The sequence below is a fragment of the Heterodontus francisci genome, chromosome 3 (assembly GCF_036365525.1).
Source record: "Heterodontus francisci isolate sHetFra1 chromosome 3, sHetFra1.hap1, whole genome shotgun sequence".
NCBI classification, from domain to species: Eukaryota; Metazoa; Chordata; class Chondrichthyes; order Heterodontiformes; family Heterodontidae; genus Heterodontus; species Heterodontus francisci.
The window spans coordinates 134,649,301-134,673,684 of record NC_090373.1 but is presented as its reverse complement, the minus strand read 5'-3'; the positions used below and the strand labels follow the sequence as shown (position 1 = coordinate 134,673,684).

The following is a 24,384-nucleotide window of genomic DNA, read 5'->3' as shown; positions in this document are numbered from 1 at the left end:
GGTTAGATAGGGTGGATAGTGAGAGTCTTTTTCCTCGGATGAGGATGGCAAACACGAGGGGACATAGCTTTAAGTTGAGGGGTGAAAGATATAGGACAGATGTCAGAGGTAGTTTCTTTACGCAGAGAGTAGTAGGGGCGTGGAACGCCCTGCCTGCAACAGTAGTAGACTCGCCAACTTTAAGGGCATTTAAGTGGTCATTGGATAGACATATGGATGTAAATGGAATAGTGTAGGTCAGATGATCGGCGCAACATCGAGGGCCGAAGGGCCTGTACTGCGCTGTAATATTCTAATTCTAATTCTAAAAAACAGGCAATAGGCACCTATTTGCACATGCAGTGGGTCTAATTCCTGTTTCAGGCAAGTGCCCTTGTCTAAGGCAAGCACCCTGCACTGCTATGGAGAAACCTTTACCAATATGGTGGGTGGCACATTTCCTGCATGGAATGAGCACATGAATGGCAGCTACCAGATTGGACCCTGACACACCAGTTTACATCTATAAAATGGCCAAAATGTAATTGCATTTCTAGGCTATCAGTTTTGGGTGCCTTTCTTTAGGAAGAATGTCAGGAGTCAAATGATACCAGAGATTAAAAGTTTTAATTATTGAAAAGACTAGAGAAACTGCAGCTCTTTTCATTAGAACAAAAAAGATCTGACAGTTGTTCATAATTAAGAGGGGTTATAATAAGGTAAATTGGGAAAGACTATTTCCAACGGTTAGTGAATTGCTAACTAGGGGCTATAAATTTCAGATAATCACCCAAAGAATAAATGGAGAGGGTAACAGAATTTTTTTCAGAGTGTTGGTAGGACATGGAATACAATACCAGAAACATGGTGAAAACAGGATCCGTAATAGCTTTTAAAAGGGAAGAAGTAAATATTTGAAAACAAAAACTTACAAGGGCATGGGGAAAGGGTATGGAAATAGGACTAAATGTATAGCTCTTTCAGAGAGCTGACAGAGATGCAGTGGACAAAATGGCCATTAGTTAGTCCACACTGAATTCTAAAGCACATCATTTTGATTTTAAACAGAAATTTAAGAATGTTTTAAGTATATAGGTTGTCATGCAGGCCCCCACCTGCCAAGACTGAGGCACACATTATTTTGCCACATGAACATTAAAACTTAAAATTGCTGCTGGGAAGAAAAGAGGGCCTATCACAAGGAATTGCCTGGCCCCTCACCAGAAAGACCTTTTTTGCATACCAGCAGACAGTGTTGGAACAAAGGAACCAGTCCCTGTTTCTCCAATACACAGAAGACCTGGTCAGAGTAGTTTAGTCACATGACTAACTGGCAGTTGGAGTTTTTTTAATTTGAACTTGCCACAGAGTTTTAAAACTCAGAAATCTGTTTGCTTCTGGACTGAAAAGACCTCTCTCCTGTCTGCTCTCACTAGCTTCGGAAACCATTGAAGGCATATGAACCCCAAGAGAAAAAAGTCTCCTACAGTGAACAAGGTTTAAGAAGAAAACTGGGCCCCAATGAAAAGCAAGACCTACCTACAAGCAAGGATTACAGCGAGCTCAAAGCACATTAACAAAACCCTTCTTCAGAGATTGCCTCAAACCTCTCTATTTTTTGTCTGCTTTTTTCTGTCTCTATTTGTACGTGCATATCGCGTATGCATGCTAGCACGGCATGTACATCGGCATTAACCAAATTAGAGATTAAGTGTAAGTTTGAATAAATTTCACTTTTCTTCTTTAAACCTAAGAAAGTCTGTTTGTGCTCATTTTTTTGCCTTATAATTGGAAAGCAGTGAACAAGGATTCACCAAGGGGGAGCTCAAAACACTGTGTGTTTAAGATCAAAACCCTGTTACAGTAAGACCAGGTGAAGGCTTAAAGGGACCCCGAGACATCTTTTTCACCTGGTCGTTTGCTGAGCTAGATGCTGCCTTTTCGAAACTGTGCTGGTTATAAAACAGACCAATCCCAGCCTACTCCTGTTCGTAGTCGTACTGTGCATGCTGGGAGTTGTAGTCTTATTAGAATTAGAATTAGAACATTACAGCGCAGTACAGGCCCTTCGGCCCTCGATGTTGCGCCGACCTGTGAAACCATCTGACCTACACTATTCCATTTTCATCCATATGTCTATCCAATGACCACTTAAATGCCCTTAAAGTTGGCGAATCTACTACTGCTGCAGGCAGGGCGTTCCACGCCCTTACTACTCTCTGAGTAAAGAAACTACCTCTCACATCTGTCCTATATCTATCACCCCTCAACTTGAAGCTATGTCCCCTCGTGTTTGCCATCACCATCCGAGGAAAAAGACTCTCACTATCCACCCTATCTAACCCTCTGATTATCTTTTATGTCTCTATTAAGTCACCTCTCCTCCTCCTTCTCTCTAACGAAAACAACCTCAAGTCCCTCAGCCTTTCCTCGTAAGACCTTCCCTCCATACCAGGCAACATCCGAGTAAATCTCCTCTGCACCCTTTCCATAGCTTCCACATCCTTCCTATAATGCGGTGACCAGAACTGCACGCAATACTCCAGGTGCGGTCTCACCAGAGTTTTGTACAGCTGCAGCATGACCTCGTGGCTCCGAAACTCGATCCCCCTACTAATAAAAGCTAACACACCATATGCCTTCTTAACAGCCCTATTAACCTGGGTAGCAACCTTCAGGGATTTATGCACCTGGACACCAAGATCTCTCTGTTCATCTACACTACCAAGAATCTTCCCATTAGCCCAGTACTTTGCATTCCTGTTACTCCTTCCAAAGTGAATCACCTCGCACTTTTCCGCATTAAACTCCATTTGCCATCTCTCAGCCCAGCTCTGCAGCCTATCTATGTCCCTCTGAACCCTACAACATCCTTCGGCACTATCCACAACTCCACCGACCTTAGTGTCATGCGCAAATTTACTAACCCACCCTTCTACACCCTCTTCCAGGTCATTTATAAAAATGACAAACAGCAGTGGCCCCAAAACAGATCCTTGCGGTACACCACTAGTAACTAAACTCCAGGATGAACATTTGCCATCAACCACCACCCTCTGTCTTCTTTCAGCTAGCCAATTTCTGATCCAAAGCTCTAAATCACCTTCAACTCCATACTTCCGTATTTTCTGCAATAGCCTACCGTGGGGAACCTTATCAAACGCCTTACTGAAATCCATATACACCACATCCACTGCTTTACCCTCATCCACCTGTTTGGTCACCTTCTCAGGGGACTTATCTATTTTCACACTTTCCAAAATTGTTAACACCTCCTCCTTGTGAACCTCAATCCCATCTAGCCTAGTAGTCTGAATCTCAGTATTCTCCTCGACAACATTTTCTTTCTCTACTGTAAATACTGACGCAAAATATTCATTTAACACTTCCCCTACCTCCTCTGATTCCACACACAACTTCCCACTACTATCCTTGATTGGCCCTAATCTAACTCTAGTCATTCTTTTATTCCTGATATACCTATAGAAAGCCTTAGGGTTTTCCCTGATCCTATCCGCCAATGACTTCTCGTGTTCTCTCCTTGCTCTTCTTAGCTCTCCCTTTAGATCCTTCCTGGCTAGCTTGTAACTCTCAAGCGCCCTAACTGAGCCTTCACGTCTCATCCTAACATAAGCCTTCTTCTTTCTCTTGACAAGCGCTTCAACTTCTTTCGTAAACCACGGCTCCCTCGCTCGACAACTTCCTCCCTGCCTCACAGGTACATACTTATCAAGGACACGCAGTAGCTGCTCCTTGAATAAGCTCCACATTTCGAATGTTCCCATCCCCTGCAGTTTCCTTCCCCATCCTACGCATCCTAAATCTTGCCTAATCGCATCATAATTTACTTTCCCCCAGCTATAATTTTTACCCTGCGGTATATACCTGTCCCTGCCCATCGCTAAGGTAAACCTAACCGAATTGTGATCACTATCACCAAAGTGCTCACCTACATCTAAATCTAACACCTGGCCGGGTTCATTACCCAGTACCAAATCCAATGTGGCTTAGAAGTCTCTAAGCTTGTACCTACATTCAGTTCATGTCTCAGTGTGTGCAGATTTTGTGATTGCAGAAATACAGGTGATATAAACATTCTGAATTAAATTATTTTAATAAATTGTAGGGAAAGTATTTAAAATGTAGAAATATTTGCTCTTATTTATCTTCTTTGCAAATCTATCATGTTTTACTGACAAGGAATGGCACTGATTTATCTTGGTTTAAAATGTAACATTCTGATGCCAGTAACTTAACAATACAGGGGTTAACTAGTTTTGCAACCTGTCTCTCTCTTTCTGATTACAAATCTCACTATGGCAACAGGTCACCAGTATTTTTAATTTATCAAAACAAATCCACCCACCGTGTGTAATCATTGTGCAGGTTGGGCTGCAGCTCTCCAAGGTTTAATTAAGTAGATGCATTTCACTGACAACCCGCTACAAATTAAAGGCTTTTCAACTGGTTCACAATGAATTTTACTGAAGGAAAAGTGGACAGCAAATCCAAAAGGATATGGTTAAAACTCCATTTTGTCTGATACTTTGGAAATTTAATAAAGATAGGAGTCTCACCGGTTACACTGAAAGCCAGAGTAAGCCAATATTAATGAAAAAGCAAACGAAGCCAGAAAAACTTTTTTTTTGTTAACTACACATAAGTATCCCACAAGCCTCAGCTCAGGATCTGCTTCTTCTGGCAGCTCTTATAGTGCGGTTTTGTTTAATTTCAATTTCCGGACTGACACATCCTATTGGTACAACTCCCTTTTATTATCTTTCAAAAGTCTAACTTTGGGACCTCCCTTTCTGGCCCACTGACGCTACTGCATAACATGGTGGATTTACTTACGAGTCTACACAGGAATTCAATTACATTCTTAAAGTTACAATTTACAAAGCACACCACTCAATTATTAATGTATCATTTTCATTCAAATGATTGCTAATTTGTGCTATTGTTTTAGAATGCCAGTACCACAATCAGTAACTTGCTTTTGTGTTTTCAGTGTAGAAAATATGCCACACTGATACATTGGAGAAATTGCTGTAGTAATAGTTAGTCATAGAGTGATACAGCACAGAAACAGGCCCTTCGTGTTTGTGCTGGCCTAAAGTTAAGTAAGACAACTTAAAAGCATAGTTAAAAAGAGAAGTAGCAAATGAAGCGGTTTAGAAAAGGAGTTTCAGAGTTGAGTTGGCTGGAGGCTGTCTCACTGATGGTAGTGCAGAGGGAATTGGGGAGAGTGGTTGCACAGGAGGTCAGAGTTGGAGGACAGTCAGTTTTACAAAGAAATACATTCAAATGAAATACAGAAACAAGCCATTCGGGCTGTGCCGGGGTGTAAACCCTACACAGCAGCAGTGTATAGGTATGGTGTGGAGTGATCAGGAAGGCACTTGTAAATCATGAGTGGGATTCAGCACTTAATGATATGAGGGAACTTTAAGCAAATGGAAGCTGGAAAGAACAAATGGGGGAAGAGCAAGCAAAAACACAAGCTCGTTAAATTTCTTAAACATTCACAGTAAAGATTCTTTGCTTTTGAATAAATGTAACATCGCTGTATTCGAAAAGCAAAATGCTGCAGATGCTGGAAATCTAAAACAAATACTCAGCAGGTATGGCGGAGAGAAGCAAAGTTAACGGTTCAGGCCTTTTAAAAAATCTAACCCTGTTGTAGCAAAATCTAAAAGCGCAGCACCTGCTGCAATAGTTAAACAACCGGCACTTTTATTTTTGTTTAAACAAAAGCAACACAAATCGCCCGCTGATGTTGTGGCCTCGCGCACCCGGGCTTGGGTTCTACGCGCGCGGTTTGCTGACGCTGCGGCCCCGGGCTCGGGTTCCACGGCATTTCCGGACGAGCGTGGCGCGCGGCTGCATCACCACAACGTGGAACTGGGAGCGGTGCAGCCTCTTCCCCTTTCGCGGGTCAAGGGTTTGGAAGAGGTGGGGTAGAGATTCTACTGGCCGACTCTTAGGGATATTTCATTGTAAGAATGGAGGACACTGCCTTGGTTAAAACGTGCCGGGTGCCTGCACGACACGGTTATGCCGTAGAGGTTTCTCCTTATTTCCCCTCCAGACTGGCCTGCGCTACTTCTCAGTACTATGGAATAGCAGGTACCGTTCTGGACACTGAAGTGGGGGAACAGACTTGTTCGTATTTTCAGTTATGCATCAGGGAAATATTGGGAGGATTCGTGAGCAGCGACGCAGTTCAGTAGATGGAATTGTGTTTAGCTTTTTAAGAGTGGGGCAAACATACAAAAACAGATTACCTTTTCAAACCAAGAATGAGTCATTACGTCAGAAGGAATGTCATTTGGCAGGCCAGTGTACATACCATAATAACAGGGATGTATTACTGGAAAAAAATAGTTTCGAATTTTCTTTGTTGCATGAGAGGTAATTATCAGGGACGAGAATAGTGCACTTAAATCACACATTGTTATAACCTGAGTCATTAAACTGTGCAGCTCACTCAGTTTGTCTCTGGGGAAAGCAGCCTGTGTGAATTTCTAACTGAATCAACAACACAGAAACAGGCAATTCGTCCCAACTTAAATATGTCAGTATTTTTTTATTTTCAAAATATACTTTATTCATAAAAATCTGTAAAAAATACATTACAAAACAGTTCCAAACAACACCGAGTCAAACAATACAAACAGTGCAAAGGAGATCAGTTTCCTTCAATACAGGAGTGAGTTGCCTCACCACCCTTCCATTTCATTTTCCATGCCATATACATTTTACAGCAAACAAATATTTTCCGGATACAGTTCAAGGGGTTTCCCATGGATCCAGCCCCTCAGTTCAGCTTGGTGGGGGGACCTTACACAGTGGTCTTTCCCCAGTGAGCCTTTGCTGTGGCTGCCCCAAGCTTTAGTGCGTCCCTCAGCACGTAGTCCTGGACCTTGGAATGTGCCAGTCTGCAACATTCGGTCGTGGACAACTCTTTGCACTGGAAGACCAGCAAGTTTCGGGCAGACCAAAGGGCGTCTTTCACCAAATTGTTAGTCCTCCAGCAGCAGTTGATATTTATCTTGGTGTGTGTCCCTGGGGACAGCCCGTAGAGGACAGACTCCTGTGTTACAGAGCTGCTTGGGATGAACCTCGGTATAAACCACTGCATCTCTTTCCACACCTGCTTTGCAAAGACACATTCCAGAAGGAGGTGGGCAACCGTCTCTTCCCCACTATAGCCACCTTGAGGGCATTGTGCAGAGGGGTTGAGACTTCGGGCGTGCAGGAAGGATCTGATGGGGAGGGCTCTTCTCACCACCAGCCAGGCTACATCTTGGTGCTTGTTTGAAAGTTCTGGTGATGAGGCATCCCGCAAATGACTTTGGCAGTCTGCTCGGGGAACCATCCAACAGGATCCACCATTTCATTTTCCTGTCGGGCCTCGAGGACATTCCATGCAGACCACTGTGTGATGGATTGGTGGTCAAAGGTGTTTTTCTGCGGAAACTTTTCCACGAAGGATAGGTGGTAACACCGGGGACAGATAGAACCTCAGCACATAGTGACACTTGGAGTTTGCATACTGGAGGTCTACACACAGCTTGATGCAGCCGCACGCGAAGGTAGTCATCATGATGAGGGCGATGTTGGGTACATTTTTCCTGCCCTTATCCAGAGGTTTGAACATCGTGTCCTTCCGGACCCGGTCCAATTTGGATCCCCAGATGAAGCGGAAAATGGCTCAGGTGACCGTCACAGCGCAGGTATGGGCAGACCTGCGCCACGTACAGCAACAACGTGAGTGCCTCGCACCTGATGACCAGGTTCTTACCCATAATGGAGAGAGATCGCTGCTCCCACATGCTCAGCTTATGTTGTACTCTGGATACTCGCTCCTCCCAGGTTTTGGTGCACGCCCCGGCCCTTTCAAACCATATCCCCAGCACCTTCAGGTAGTCTGACCTAACGGTGAAGGGGACAAAGGATCGGTCAGCCCAGTTCCCAAATAACATGGCCTCGCTCTTGCCGTGGTTAACTTTGGCTCCCGAGGCCAGTTCGAACTGGTTGCAGATGCTCATCAGTCTGCGAACGGACAGCGGGGTCCGAGCAGAAGACGCCGACATCATCAATGTACAGGGAGGTTTTAACCTGAGTGCCTCCACTGACTGGGATTGTCACCCCTCTTATCCTCGCATCCTTCCTAATAGACTCAGCAAAGGGTTCAATACAGTAAACAAACAAGACCGGGGAGAGAGGACAGCCCTGTCTGACTCCAGATTAGATCGGGAAACTTTCCGATTCCCACCCATTGATTGAGACTGCGCTACTGATGTTTGTGTAGAGCAGTTGGATCCAATTGCAGATTCCCTCCCCAAACCCCATTTTGGAAAGCACGTCCATCATGTAGGTGTGCGATATCCTGTCAAAAGCCTTCTCCTGGTCCAGGCTGATGGGGCAGGTATCCACCCTCCTGTCCCGTACATAGGCAATCGTATCCCTGAGTAGCGCGAGACTATCAGAGATCTTCCTGCCTGGTACAGTACAGATCTGATCAGGGTGAATCGTCAACTCCAGAGCAGACTTGACTCGACTGGCTATGACTTTTGACAGAATCTTGTAGTCAACATTAAGCAGTGAGATGGGCTGCCAATTTCTGATTTCTGCCCTCTCCTCCTTCCGCTTGTAGATGAGGGTAATGATGCCTTTCCTCATGGATTCTGACATGTTGCCGGCCAGGAGCATACTCTCGTATACTTCCAGCAGGTCGGGGCCGACCCAGTCCCACAGGGCCGAATACAACTCAACCGGTAAGCCATCGCTTCCGTGAGTTTTACTCGTCTCAAAGGACTCGATGGCCTTCATCAGCTTGTCCAGAGTTAGCGGCTTGTCCAGTCTCTCCCTCATGCTGTCATCTAAGACCTCTGTGATAGATGACAGGAAGGACTGGGAGGCTCTGCTGGCTGTGGGCTTCGCATCATACAGCCCATCATAAAAGGGTTTGCTGATCCTTAGTATGTCAGACTGCGAAGACGTTGTCGAGCCATCCTCTTCCTTCAGGCTTCTGATCACAGAGCTCTCTGTGTGTACCTTTTGGAAGAAGTAACACGAGCACGTCTCATCCTGCTCAATGGAGCGGACTCTGGACCGGAAGATGATCTTGGAGGCCTCCGTGGCAAAGAGCGAGGCCTGCTGACTCTCAGTGTTTATAGTCTACACAAGCCTCCTTCCAACCTATCCCACTTTGCCCCATGTCCCTCTTTTCTTCCTCATGTGTGCATCAAGCCGCTTTTAAGACATCTCAATGCTATCCACTTTAATCACTCTGACTTGGAGTTCCACATTTACAACACTCTTGGAAATTTCTCCAAATTATGAAGCCTTCAATAGAAAGTATTTTGCAATGAAATAAAATGTACAGTGTAACAATTACTTATTTGATTATTAAATACAGGATTTATTAATTCAAATACAAGTGTTCACATTTTCCCATTTATTTTGATCAACTTTGCTGGTAGAAGCTATAATTTGACTCAAGTTGGTGCTAAATGGAATCCAGCAAGGTTTTTTTTTAGGACCTTTTAAAAATCTCAGTGAGCTGAATTCTAAAAGATTGTTAAATGTGATCACACTAAAATAAAAAGGACAGCAGAGACAAAAAGAGAAAAAACTTGCATTTATATAACACCTTGCTTGACCACAGTGATCTACAGCCAATTTAGTACTTATTGAAGTGTGGTTCTGTTGTAATGTAGGAACTGTGGCAGCCCATTTGTGCCCAGCAAGGGCCCACAAACATCAATGAGATAACGACTGTTGTAATATTGCTTTAACTGCCTGAATACTAGTTAACCTACTACTGAATATGTAAATAGCTTAGTATATAGTAATTCTACGGGTATATAAAAAGGAAGAGAGTAGTTAAAATAAGTGTGGGACTGTTATAGGATGAGACTGAGGAATCAATAACAGGGAACAGGGAAATGGCAGATAACTTAAACCTGTATTTTGCATCGGTCTTCACGGTGGAGGACGCTTTAAACATTCCGACAATAATAGATGAGCAAGTTGTAAATGGGAGGGAGGAACTTGTAACAATCTCTGTCATGAGGGAAAAGGTGCTGGACAAGCTGATGGGACTAAAGGCAGACAAGTCGCCAGGACCTGATGGCCTGCATCCAAGGGTTTTAAAAGAAGTGGCTGCAGAGATAGTGGAGGCATTGGTCGTAATATACCAAAACTCACTGGATTCCAGTCGGGTACCAGCGGATTGGAAAACCGCTAATGTGACACCCCTATTCAAGAACAGAGGGGGACAGAAAGCAGGAAATGATAGACCAGCTTAACATCTGTCATTGAGAAAATGCTAGAGTCCATTATTAAGGAAGAAATAGCAGGACATTTAGAAAAACATAATGCAATCAAACAGAGTCAACATGGTTTTATGAAAGGGAAATCATGTTTGACAAACTTGTTAGAGTTCTTTGAGGATATAACAAGCAGAGTGGATAAAGGGGAACTGATAGATGTTGTGTATTTGGATTTTCAGAAGGCGTGAAGGCGCCACATAAAAGGTTATTGCACAAAATAACAGCTCAAGGTTTTGGGGGTAATGTGTTGGCATGGATTGAAGATTGGCTAACACAGAAGGAAGAGAGTCGGGATCAATGGGTCTTTTTCAGGTTGGAAATCCGTAACTATTGGGGTGCCACAGGATCGGTCCTAGAGCCTCAACTATTTACTATCTATATCAATGACTTGGAGGAAGGGACAGAGTGTAGTGTATCCAAATTTGCTGATGATACAAAAATAGGTGGGAATGCATGTTGTGATGAGGACACAAAGAATCTGAAAAAAGATATAGATAGGTTAAATGAGTGGGCAAAAACTTGGCAGATGGAGTTCAATGTGGGAAAGTGTGAGGTCATCCACTTTGGTAGGAAGAATAAAAAAGGCAGATTATTATTTAGATGGAGAAAGACCACAAAATACTGCAGTACAGAGAGATCTGGTGTTCTTGTACACGAAACACAAAAAGTTAGCATGCAGGGGCAGCAAGTAATTAGGAAAGCAAATGGAATTTTGGCCTTTATTGCTAGGGGGTTAGAGTTTAAAAATAGGGAAGTCTTATTACAACTGTACAAGGTGTTGGTGAGGCCACACCTGGAGTACTGTGTACAGTTTTGGTCCCTGTATTTAAGGAAGGGTATACTAGCATTCGAGGCAGTTCAGAAAAGGTTCACTAGGCTGATTCCTGGGATGTAGGTGTTGTCTTATCAAGAACGGCTAAACAGTTTAGGCCTTTATTCATTGGAGTTTAGAAGAATGAAAGGTGATCTTATTGAAACATATAAGAGTTTAAGGGGGCTTGACAGGGTAGATGTTGAGAATATGTTTCCACTGGTGGGGGAATCTCGAACTAGGGGACATAGTTACAGAATAAGGGGTCACACATTTCAAACTGAGATGCGAAGGAATTTCTTCTCAGAGGGTGGTGAATCTTTGGAATTCTCTACCTCAGAGAGTTGTGGAGGCCAGGTCACTAATTGTATTTAAGGAGGAGGTAGATAGATTTTTGAAATCTCGGGGAGTCGAGGGGTATGCGGAGCAGGCCCGAAAGAGGAGTTGAGGCCTGGGACAAATCAGCCATGATCTTATTGAATGGCGGGGCAGGCTTGAGGGGCTGAATGGCCTACTCCTGCTCCTATTTCTTATGTTCTTAGATCAACACAGGAAGTGATGCAAGGCACCATGTGATACAGTAGTTGTAGTGTTGGTCAACAGGTAGCATGTGTATTGAAGAGCTATCCTGTAATTTAAAAAAAAACCTTCATTCAACTTACCAATCATCCTCACAGTGTTTGGTATGTTTTTGTTAGAAATCAATAACACAACAATGATCAGATAATGTTTTAAATCTCAGCCAACGTTACTAAAAAATTATTGGTCAGGACACCAGGAGAACTCCCTTACTCTTTGAATATAGCTACGAGATCAGAGGATGTAGCTAATTATTTGCAGAAGCATTTATCTTGGTTATGCAATCGGGCTAATAAATAACAAAAATGTTGATAAATGCAAAGTATTGCACATTTGCTGAAAAATATTCTAATTGTGTAGTGAATAGAATTGAATAAGCTGGGGAGATTTTGGAGTGATATGAACCTTGGACTCATCCAATGTCTCGCCAATGTGCTGAATCAATCAACTCCACAAATAGAATTAGCTTGGAGTAGAGAAGAAGATTAGACGTTATGTTAAGACTTTGCAATACAATTGCTGTACTGTATTCAATTCTCATCATCACACCATAGAAAAAACTAATTCATGCATTGGAGAGGGTAGACAGATCTTCACCTGAATCTGTGCTTAGTGATGATAACTAACTTTGTACAGATGTTGTCCAGCTTACATCTGATGATTGATTCTATTTTACACAAGATTGAAAGGACCAGTATGGCTGTATTTGTTGTGTCTGGTTTGTTGCCCTTTTGAAATAAGAAACCATTTTAGCTATTTTTGCCACTTCTGGTTGGAGGCATTCCTGAAGCATTGACCATATAATAACTGACCATGGACGCCTGGCCATGTTACTGCAGTTACATTATAAAAGTTGGGTCCCTGTCGTTGAGCATTTTTGCTCGTGGTTTCTCTCCAGCAGCTGGAAACCGAAGGTGGGGGCCTAATTTCCAGGACGTGGGGTGGGTAACGTCCAGAAGGGGAAGGAACTTTGATCCCATCAGTAACTACTAGCAACTCACTGAAATTGCACTGATAACTATTAGTTTAAAATATACCATTATCAAAAAGTGGATGTCTCTGGCAAGGCCAGTATTTATTGGCCATTCCTAGTTGCCTGAGAATTCAGTGGTGGGCCTTTTCCTTGAACCACTGGTCATGGGTTTGATGTGCCTGAGTGGCTTGTTAGACAACTTTAGAGAGCAGTTAAGTGTCAACCACATTGGTATGGGGACTGGGGTCATCTATAGGCCTTAGTAGGCAAGGACAGTAGATTTCATTCCTTAAGGGACATTAGTGAACCAATTAGGTTTTTTAGGGCAATTTGATTGCTTTATCGCTTTTTTTACTAATACCAGCATTTTATTTTTCAAATTCTCAAACTGCCATGGTGGGATTTAAACTTGAGTGCTCTAGACTATTCCCTCTCTCCTCTGAGCTCCACATTCAACTCATTCCCCAGTCTCCCCCTCTCCCATCCCCTTCTCTCCCATTACTGCCATCTATTTTCCCCAGAGAGGGGTTGGAATGCAAATTGACTAGAAAATACCAGGGCTAAGACGGATAAATTATGAGGACCGGTTGCATAAACTTGGCTTGTATTCCCTTCAGTGTAAAAGAGTGAAGCGTGATCGAATCGAGGTACTTAAATGATTCAGTAGGATAGATAAATAGAAACTATTTCCTCGAGTGAGTCAATCCAGAGCATGTGTCCAAATCCTAACAATTAAAGCCATGCTAATCATGAATGAAATCAGGCAGCACTTCTTCAGAGGATGGAAGAAAACTGGAATTATCATCCCCCAAAAGGCTGTGAATGCTGAGTCAGTTGAAGCTTTCAGTACTAAGATTGATAGATTTTTGTTATGCAAGAGATATAGAGCAAAGATGGGTAAGTGGAGCTGCAGTACAGATCAGCCATGATCGAACTGGCAGAGCAGGGTGGAGGGGCTGAATGGCCTGATCCTTATGTGCTCACCTTGAATGTTTAGGCCTTTGGGTAAGTAGGATGTTTGGCAAAAGTTGGATGCTTTCTCACATGCAAGGTGCATTGATAAGGCTAGTCTTGTGGACTTCCTAATTGCGCAGATAGTCAGGCAGACCATCCTCTCAGCCTTGGAACTGTTAGGTTGCATATGGGTGTCTAAAATGAGGAGAGTAAAGTAACAATAAAAAGCTACAAGAAAAATATGTGGATCAACTGTAAATGAAATTTTCTTTTTATGCACAGTTTCTCCCCTCTATCTCCCAATTTTATTTCCTTACTCCTCCTTTTTCTGAAGGATGACTTAGTCTGGGGGTATGGTTATTTGCGTACATAACTTGCATTGTAACTAGTAAAATGAATAAGAATGATTTGTGCAGCAGCTGTCACTTTTTTGACCCTTTCTTTCTGGGTTGCTCGAGTGGATTTGGGAAGAGGGCAGCTGTTAGTGCATGTTGGATCCCAGCGATTACAAGGAGAGACAAAGTCCGACCGTAACTTTTAGAAACTTTATTGCAGTATATGGTTGTTACATTGCAAGGTTACAAAAGAAACAAAAAACAAAACAAAGAACATGCAAAAGAAAGAAATAAAGAAAGAAACAAAGGAGAAGAGGGAAGAGAGGAGAGAGAGAGAGAACTCACTACAACAAGCCTTTCTTATAGTTATTCAAACAAAACTCGTAACGCCCCCCCTTTGTTTCTGAGTGGTTCACAAACCTCCGCAATTTCGTGTTGTCAGAACCTGATTGGTATACTCGTTAGACTGACCATCAACAATGGGCGGCTAATAAGCTATCTGCAGTTGTCCTGTTAGCTTCTGCTTGTTATTGTTACAAGTTGACTCCACAGCTTCACAGTTAGTTGATTAGCTTACTTTTAATCTGTTCTCACAGTTACTTTTACTCTGTTCCCGCAATCCCCCCTTTGATTCTTCAAACTCCTTTAAGATTCATTCCATCAATCCCGCCTTGGTGCCTTTAAGGGTCTCTACTTGTCTAGAAACAGCCTTCAACACCCGGAGGGGTTGCGCTCAATATGTTGCCCACTTCTGCTACAAAAGGAGACGGTGGGATCTCTGTAAAGGCATAAGCTTGGCAGGGGCTTCAATTACTTGTTTACAACAGCATTTAATAAACAAAAACATAAAATACAAAGTTTATGATTCTAACAAAAAAGATCAAACCCTGTACCACTGAGTTCCCTATTGAGCCCAACCACCCGGTTGCCCAACTCCATAAGGTGGGAGTTTGGGGTTGTTTGAGCTTTTCTACCTCTTTTCGGATGTGCTCCGCCAGATTAGAGATCTCTTCGGAGCTGTCTGGAATGTAGGTGCAGCACTCAGGCCCTATCAAGGCGCAAGTACCCCCCTTTGATCCTGCAAGGTGATGCCCAAGGGATCACACTCTCATGTCTATTAGGTAGTACATTTGTACAATTACAATTTCATTTTCAAAGCAAAAGCATAAGCAGCGTAATGTTAAAGAAAGCACAATTTAAGCATCTATTACATAATCAATTGTACAAACATAATACAATTTCATTCTTAGAGTACATTCATTAACTCATTTTAAGGTTATACAATTACCCTTTTATGGCATAAATAATTGTCTATCCTTTTATAGATCAAGTTCCCGTAGTAAGGACTGTGGCTGCGTCATTCACTAAACTACGTTTACGTCTCTTTCCCTTTATTATTTCCTCGTCACCAAATTCTTGTCTTAGCAATTGTTACAGTAATACCTTGTACAACTCTCGGGTCTTCTCAGGGCACCAGTCAGGTAGCTGGATATCTGAGATATTCAATATTACCGGTACCAACTCAAGCTTTATATTATCATATTCAATTTTATTAGTTTTTATTATCGCAAGTCAATTTTCTGGTCCTGCAGTTAATGCAGGGCAAGGGAGACCAGTCATTTGTGGCTGCTGGGTCGTAACCTTACTCGTCGGTAATTCGGATGTGGGGGTAACCGTGGGGGTTGGTGCTTCTTGTCCGTTTAATAAGTTTTGAGTGCTGGTTTGATTGCTGGCTCCTTCCCTTGTACACTCCCCAATGATTTTGACACAAAAGGTCCCTGGAGGGCCTTTGCTGTCAAAACCTGACACACCTGGTAGATTAAATTGTCTACTAAAATAAAAGCAAACTACTGCAGATGCTGGAAATCTGAAACAAAAACAAGAAATGCTGGAAATACTCAGCAGATTAAATTGTCCGCCAGGTACATAGTAGTTCTTTTTCAGGAGATTATATAAAGGGGCTGGCTTTAAGGCAAATCCATCAGTAAGGTTCCTGCGATACCCAACAATGCCCAAAAATGATCTTAGAGCTTTAATATCTTGCGGAAGGGGGAGTTCGAGGATAAAGATGCTGTGACATTTGATGTCTGCAATTAAGTTCTTAAATTCTTAAAGCTGCTGGATCTCTTGCTGTGGCATCAATTCTCATATGGCCTTGGAATCTACTGTCACCTGCTTAAAAAAGAATCCATTGTGGCTCTGTCCCTGAGCCAATGGGTGAATTTGTCCAATTATATCTGTCAATTTAGAAATTTAACATTTAATAATGTCCAATATGTATAAATTTTACTCTCAGCAAGGCAAAAATTGTGAGGTGGATTAAATGGAAAAACAATAGCTGCAGCAGGGTTAATTTCTTTGTTTGTCTCCAAAGGGGGCGGAGCAAAACATTCTCAGCTGCGTCACTTTACGTAACCTTTTTTCTGATCGAAAAGAACTACTCCATTTTAAACTTTTTTTCAATCCTTTTGGTATCCTTAGGGTTTGAAAACAACAAAATCATTAGTAACATTATCAACTTCAAAGGAAAGCATCTCCATCAGGAAAGATAGCATTTTAGATCAAACTGCAATTGTTTCCAAATTTTTAGCATCTTTTGTAAGAGGTTTCTAATGCCAAGATTTTTTTTGTAACAAAGATGATTCCAAATTCCAATTCACTGCAATAAATATTTAAAAGTCAAAACTGCCAATGTTATATGAACGAGTCTTGTGTCCGGAACTGAAGACTCCTCCAAACTTGACATAATAAACTTGAAAGTTCATTGTGGGCACAAATGAAATTTCCAGTTTTTCAACTTAACAGGTCAGTTAACCTTAATAGTATAATTTAATTCAGACTTATTAACTTATAATACTCATTAATTATACACAGAACAGAATACACGTGCTTTTTTAAAAATGATAGGTAAATTACGTCATTTTTCTTGTTCTTTCTTCAGGCGCCTTTTCAAATGACTGTAATAAAACCAAAAACTAAAGAAAAAGTTACTTAACATTCCTAACACAAAAGATTTAACACCAACTTCTTAAACAAACTTTAAACAGACAGAATCTTTCCTATATCTCCTTTGTTTATCCTTCTCTCCCTTAAACCAATATCCAATTCCTGACATTTGCTACTTAAACACAGTCAATAAAACATGTCTTTAATTTAAACTTCAAAAAAAACAAGAACAGATTTTAAGCTGGAACTCCAACTAAAATAATGTTTTAAACTTCAAATTGGGTTTTTGACAGACATCTTCAGACCTTCAAGGCTGAAACTTATCTCTTACAAAATTGTTCATGGCCTTTTCACAGTTGCAAAACCAACTTTAAAAAATAAAACTTTAACTTAAAATATAATTTAAGTTTATATCCCATTCTTGGGTGCACAATCTTAAATTGAAATGAATTGCCTTTTCACATTTATGTCACTCTGCCATAAACTTTGTCATGGAGCCCTCTGGCCTTTATCGGCCAAGTCGGCCCAATTAAAACACTCCATTGTATTGATTCGAGTAGAGAGAGGGGTCTCGAGCCGTGGGGCTTTTCAGCCGGGCTGGTGTATTACCCTCGAACACCGCCGATTTAGACGTCTATAAAGGGGGTCTTGAGCCGAAGAAAAGTTCGGGATCGCGTGGTGGAGTACCGAAATCAGATAACGGCCGAGGACTTTTGAAATAAAGAGGAGTCCTTACCTCCGGGGGTGCCGATATAGGTCCGATGTCTAGGGCTTCGATTTTAATCCTCCAGCGATCCTGCCGACTACACCAAGTTGTTGGATCCCAAGGATTACAAGGAGAGACAAAGTCTGACCGTAACTTTTAGAAACTTTATTGCAGTATATGGTTGTTACATTGCAAGGTTACAAAAGAAACAAAAAACAAAACAAAGAACATGCAAAAGAACAAAGAAAAAGAAAGAAACAAGAAGAGGGAAGAGAGAGAGAACTCACTACAGCAAGCCTTTCTTATAGTTATTCAAACAAAACTTGTAACGTCCCCCCTTTGTTTCTGAGTGGTTCACAAACCTCCGCAATTTCGTGTTGTCAGAGCCTGATTGGTATACTCGTTAGACTGACCATCAACAATGGGCGGCAAATAAGCTATCTGCAGTTGTCCTGTTAGCTTCTGCTTGTTATTGTTACAAGTTGACTCCACAGCTTCACAGTTAGTTGATTAGCTTACTTTTAATCTGTTCTCACAGTTACTTTTACTCTGTTCCCACAGTGCATCACTAATAATCAAAAACACATTGTAAATAAAAATGTAAGCTGGTAAGATGAAATAACACTTTTGTCAGTTGATATCCTGTGGTGCCCACTGTTTATGGAGAGCTTCATAGTCACAGCATATACTAGTGATTGAAACACAGGCAAACAGATGGAGAGGCTTTCTCTGGTGATCTTTCACATCCTGGACAGATGTCACCAGCCCCAGTTGCAGACCCGCCATGAGGTCCTCTGATCTGCTCATGCTGTTCTCCAGAAAAAACAAATAATGTGGGGAGAGAAATGAAGCCAACAATTCAGTGGCAGTTCCTTTAGCTTGTGAAAAAATGCTGTAGACTCTGGCATGGTTGCAAATATGAAATAAGAGTTTTGTCTGGACTGCGTGTCTATTCTGTGGATTGGCTCAGGTACCTATTTGAGGCCGCTGCACCTCAGGCCCCAGTGGTACTGGGAAAGATCCCCAAATAGAGTCTTCCAGCGGAGATACTCGTAGGGGACTTGGTATTAGTTGAGAGTATGCTGCAGTAACAAATAGAGGAAATCCCTCCATGCAGAATGGAATGAAAAGGAGAACATTTCTAAGAGATAGTTGATGCAATAGGCAGAGCTGCCTGAAAGGAATTTTCGGGCCCTTGTGCTGTAAACCAACTCTCCAGACAAGGGTGAGAATGGATGGAACATCTGAGCCGCCTCAATTCATCTAACTGAGTCGGGTGAGTGCAGAGTTTATTTTCTGAATTTCTTGGAAGGACGGATGTGCATCTGGGTGGCTAATGATGCTGATGTGATCCATCCCATTGCATTGCCATACAGCAACCTCTGACCTTGGTGACCATAACTAGGACTCATCTCTCTGATCCTTGTGGTGTTAAAGCTAGGCATGCACAGGTGGAGGTTTTGGAGGAATGGCTGAGCAAGTATTGCTATATCCTTGTTTGAGAGAGTGATCCTGCTGGAAGAAACCAAGTTGCAGACTTTCAGCAAATCCTGTTCGAAGAGAGCCAGCAAAGAGAGAAAAATCCCTCACAGTTTGATGTAAAAGAGCTGCCTGTTGTCGTTTAGGCCACTGCAGCTACCAGAAGGTAAATACTAGATAGTACTTTACTCAGGGTTCTTGATATGGATATGACTCTGATACACTGACAACTTCGATAAACTGCATTGAATTCTGCTGCCATTTAAAATGTCTACATCTGATCTGTAATTTTTTTTGGTCATAGAAAATTATAACATGATTATTTTTTTGTTACTACCTTTAAACTATAGAATTACACCAAATTTGTTAATTCAAGTGTTATGCAGTACATATCACTGCAGAGTTGAAGTTTAGATTTTTTTGCCAAGGTTTCTGGTAGTTAATGGTCCCAAGCCCTTGTGATTATGTGAATTGATGCTGTAATGGTAATAAATAAGTACCATTTGTGACATGGAACTGGTTAGCTATTGCTTGACACTTTTGTATGCGCTACTTTTCAGGCTGTGGAACATTAGTAGTGCTGGAACAGACAGAAGCTGGAATTATCCCTTTCAGGAGGTACTGTAAAATGAACAAGAATTCTTCTGTTTTCTCTAATATCAAGTACTGTTATGGAATATTGGCAGAAAAAAAGTGATGACTTGGGTTTCCAATTTTATTTAATCATTTAGCTATTCATTACTGTGTGTTTTTGTTTTTCGGTCAAGGTGTTAATATTCTGATTCTAACACCAAGATTGTGATTCTAATAATAAAAATATGGCAACTAACATAAAAATGAATAAAGTAGTTATTTCATTAGAGCTGCCATTTAATTGTTAAATTTTAAGCAGCTCAAGACCTCACAATGACCCCGAACCGAATCTTCAATATTACAGTAATACTGTTCAGGTGTCATGAGTAACTTTTACTGCAAAACGTTCAATTATTTTTCTAATATTTTCAAGGCTCGAGTGTGAAAATGTAACCTGCTGTCAATGAGTCTTGGCTACTCACACATTCTGCTGTTCAGTGTTTTCAATAAGCATTGGGGAAGAGGATAAAGTGCTTTTGAGTTGAGTTTCAGACAAGTAATACCACATTTTCAATTGCTAGCCTCGCTAACACCAGTTAATAGTTCAACTACTCAATTAACTTATTTTGCTTTTCAAAAAGATGCTTAATTGCTGGGCTGTATTTGTATTGGTTCTGAACAATAAGGTATTTAAAAGGTGTTACCTTGAGTATTCTTTTGAATGCCTTGCAATAGTTACTTGTTATAGTACAGTAGTATGTTAAACTTTTACCCCCACCACTGGCATTATTTGGCAATTTCATCTCTAACCACTTGTAATGTCATTTCCAATACTCTAATTGAATAGTTGACACATTTACAGTCAACTGAGCAGTTGCTGTTTAGGATTTTATTTTTCAATATCATAAATATAAGTTGTTGCAGTATCGCTGAATCAATTTAAAATTTGTGTACATAACAATGGGTTGGACACACTAAATGTTTTAAAATTAGTTCTATGTTTCTCCAACCAGTCATTTATTATTGTGAAAATGTATGTTACAATTGCCTCCTCGATAGGAAAAAATTGATGCACATTTTAAAATTTACAATGTGTTCCCATAATTGGGACTTGATAGTTTCAATAAGAAGTTGTGAAGCTGAGGGTAATTACATAATAACAAACTTCACTCCTCAGTTATCCCCAACACTCCCTCCCCTTTCCAGGGCATGTTCCCGTGCAGGAGATGCAACACCTACCCTATTATCTCTCCTCTTCCTACTGCCCAAGGCCCCACACACTCCTCCTAGGTGAAACAATGATTTACTTGTACTTCTTTCAATTTAATATATTGTAATCACTGCTCACAATGTGGTCTCCTCCACACTGGGGAGGGGGGGGGGGACCAAACACAGATTGGGTGACCTGTGAGCCACCTCCATTCAATTCACAAGTGTGACCTGAGCTTCCGGTTGCCTGTCATTTTTATTTTCTGTCCCATTTCCACTCTGCCTCCTATGTTCCAATGAAGCTCAACGTAGGCTTGAAGGACAGCATGTTATTTTTTCATTAGGCACTTTACAGCCTTCCAGACTCAATATTGAGTTCAACAATTTCAGATCATATCCTCTGCTTCTATTTTTTTTCCAACAGCAGCTGTTGGTGATGATTCTGCTATTCCCATTTATACTTCCTCTAGATGCATCTTCTGTTGCCCAAACCTTCTCATTTTGCCTTGCACCATCCCTTTTTGTCACTCTATCTATCTCTTGACTTCCATCCTATCACAGACCTTCCCTTTTGTTCTCTCCCCCCTTCCCAAGTGGTTTGGTTCAAATGGGATTCTTCCTACATTCAACTTGCCTTCTCCAAGTTGCAGCCTGATGTGCTTCTGCATATTAATTAGTTAAAAGATGAGATTGCACTTAACATTTAATTTGACCTATTTTAGTTCAGTAGTTCACTCCTGTAGTATTTGGTTTCTTTATTTACTTTTAATATCTATACTATTCTCTTTTTTTTCTTATTTCCTTTCACAGTACCATCCTTTCTCAGTATGACAACATTGTTTCTTTCCGACCACCTTTTTTGTTCCGTGTACAGAGAAAACACTATATCTTTTATGTATCCCTGTTCTGAGTGTCTGGGAGTCTGATATTTGCACGATGAATGTGAGAATTGATACTTGTATAATCAGATCTTTGTGAGTACAAAAGCTCAGCTATCCAGCATGCATTGGACATTATGCACTCTCCTCGGAAAATGTGTTTGCAAAGAACTTGCTTTTAAATAATTTATTCTTCTGTTTAGTTTTGACTGGAATGATAGTCTTTTTGATGTTACTTGGAGTGAGAACAATGAACATGTCCTGGTCACTAGTAGTGGTGATGGATCTCTGCAGATCTGGGATACTGCAAACCCTACTGGACCCCTACAAGTCTTCAAAGAACACACTCAAGAGGTAAAATAAAAGTTACTTGTAAAATTGAATTAGTGAATTCCCTGTTTGAATGAATTGTAGACTTGGGGAATTTATTTGATTTGAGATTTTAGACGGTCAAAAGTTCCACTTTTTATTTCAGAGTTTTATGCTATTTGTCAGAGTTTAATGTGACAAATTGTTGCAATGGTGGGTTTGCCTATGAACGATGTTAATTGGACTTTTATGCTCAGCATCGACTTTGCACTATATTTGAGCTGCAAATTGCTGAACTTGATCAGTTAATGGCACAGTGATGTCAATGTCACATCTAGGACCTCATGGTGAATGTTTTGCCTAATTGACTATCTTCTTAACCAGTGAAAGAATAGGATAAAGAAACAGCGAACCATTGCAAAGGAAATGGGGTGAACAAAGGTCAAATGAAATGTATAGACACAGAAAGAGGAATAGAGAGAGGGAACAAAAGAGAGCAGATTAAGTGAGTTTTTTTTAAAAAGAGACAAAAGAAAAGTAAGAAAAATATTTGAAAAGAACATTGTAACCCAGTGGTGTTTGGGAATTGTTGCATTGGTCCTTGAGAAGTTAATAAGTGAATAGCAGGATAAGTGTGTTAAATGTACAAGCATTCTTGATCCATGAAATATAGAACCAACGACTCTGTATATAATGATCAGGAGCAGTGGATTTGCTGTTGCACTATTTTCATAGGGACATAGGAATTGGTGGACAAAAAAGACCAAGGTCTATATAATTCGCCTTGTACCATCCTAGTAGTCCAATGATACAGTGACAACGGAATTATTGGACTAATAGCTTTTTAAAAAAAATTTCCAAAATATACTTTATTTATAAAAATCTGTAAAAATAATACATGACCAAACAGTTCCAAACAGCACCAAGTCAAAAATACGAGCAGTGCAAAGGAGGTCAGTTTCTTTCAATACAGGAGTGAGTTGCCTCACAACCCTTCCATTTCATTTCTCATGCCATATACATTTTACAGCAAACAAAAATTTTCCGGATACAGTTCGAGGGGTTTTCCATGGATCCAGCCCCTCAGTTCAGCTTGGTGGGGGGACCTTACACAGTGGTCTTTCCCCATTGAGCCTTTGCTGCGGCTGCCCCGAGCTTTAGTGCGTCCCTCAGCACGTAGTCCTGGATTTTGGAATGTGCCAGTCTGCAACATTTGGTCGTGGACAGTTCTTTGCACTGGAAGACCAGCATGTTTCGGGCAGAACAAAGGGTGTCTTTCACCAAATTGATAGCCCTGCAGCAGCAGTTGATGTTTATCTCGGTGCGTGTCCCTGGGAACAGCCCGTAGAGCACAGACTCCTGTGTTACAGAGCTGCTTGGGATGAACTTCGACAAAACACACTGCATTTCTTTCCACACCTACTTTGCAAAGACACATTCCAGAAGGAAGTGGGCAACCGTCTCTTCCCCACCACAGCCACCTCGAGGGCATTGTGCGGAGGGGGTGAGACTTCGGGCGTGCAGGAAGGATCTGATGGGGAGGGCCCTTCTCACCACCAGCCAGGCTACATCTTGGTGCTTGGACCAGGAGAAGGCTTTTGACACGATATCGCACACCTACATGATGGACGTGCTTTCCAAAATGGGGTTTGGGGAGGGAATCTGCAATTGGATCCAACTGCTCTACACAAACATCAGTAGCGCAGTCTCAATCAATGGGTGGGAATCGGAAAGTTTCCCGATCTAATCTGGAGTCACACAGGGCTGTCCTCTCTCCCCGGTCTTGTTTGTTTGCTGTATTGAACCCTTTGCTGAGTCTATTAGGAAGGATGCGAGCATAAGAGGGGTGACAATCCCAGGCAGCGGAGGCACTCAGGTTAAAACCTCCCTGTACATGGATGACGTCGCTGTCTTCTGCTCGGATCCGCTGTCCGTGCGCAGACTGATGAGCATCTGCGACCAGTTCGAACTGGCCTCGGGAGCCAAAGTTAACCACGGCAAGAGCGAGGCCATGTTCTTTGGGAACTGGGCTGACCGATCCTTTGTCCCCTTCACCGTCAGGTCAGATTACCTGAAGGTGCTGGGGATATGGTTCGAAAGGGCCGGGACATGCACCAAAACCTGGGAGGAGCGAGTAGGCAAGGTACAACAAAAGTTGAGCATGTGGGGGCAGCGATCTCTCTCCATTGTGGGTAAGAACCTGGTCATCAGGTGCGAGGCGCTCACATTGTTGCTGTACGTGGCGCAGGTCTGGCCCATACCCCACTCCTGCGCTGTGGCGGTCACCCGAGCCATTTTCCGCTTCATCTG

General features: G+C 41.8%; 1 protein-coding gene across 1 annotated transcript in view; it reads left to right on the top strand.

The window, feature by feature from the left end:
• Nucleotides 1–5,874: 5,874 nt before the first annotated feature.
• The window catches only part of pex7 (peroxisomal biogenesis factor 7), an 86,704-nt gene continuing 68,194 nt past the window's right edge, over nt 5,875–24,384 (top strand). Inside the window, exons 1-3 of the mRNA XM_068018770.1 lie at nt 5,875–6,108; nt 19,666–19,723; nt 21,969–22,119. Coding sequence (XP_067874871.1) covers nt 5,985–6,108; nt 19,666–19,723; nt 21,969–22,119 — 333 coding nt within the window. The 5' untranslated portion in view covers nt 5,875–5,984. The remainder of the gene's footprint in view (nt 6,109–19,665; nt 19,724–21,968; nt 22,120–24,384) is intronic.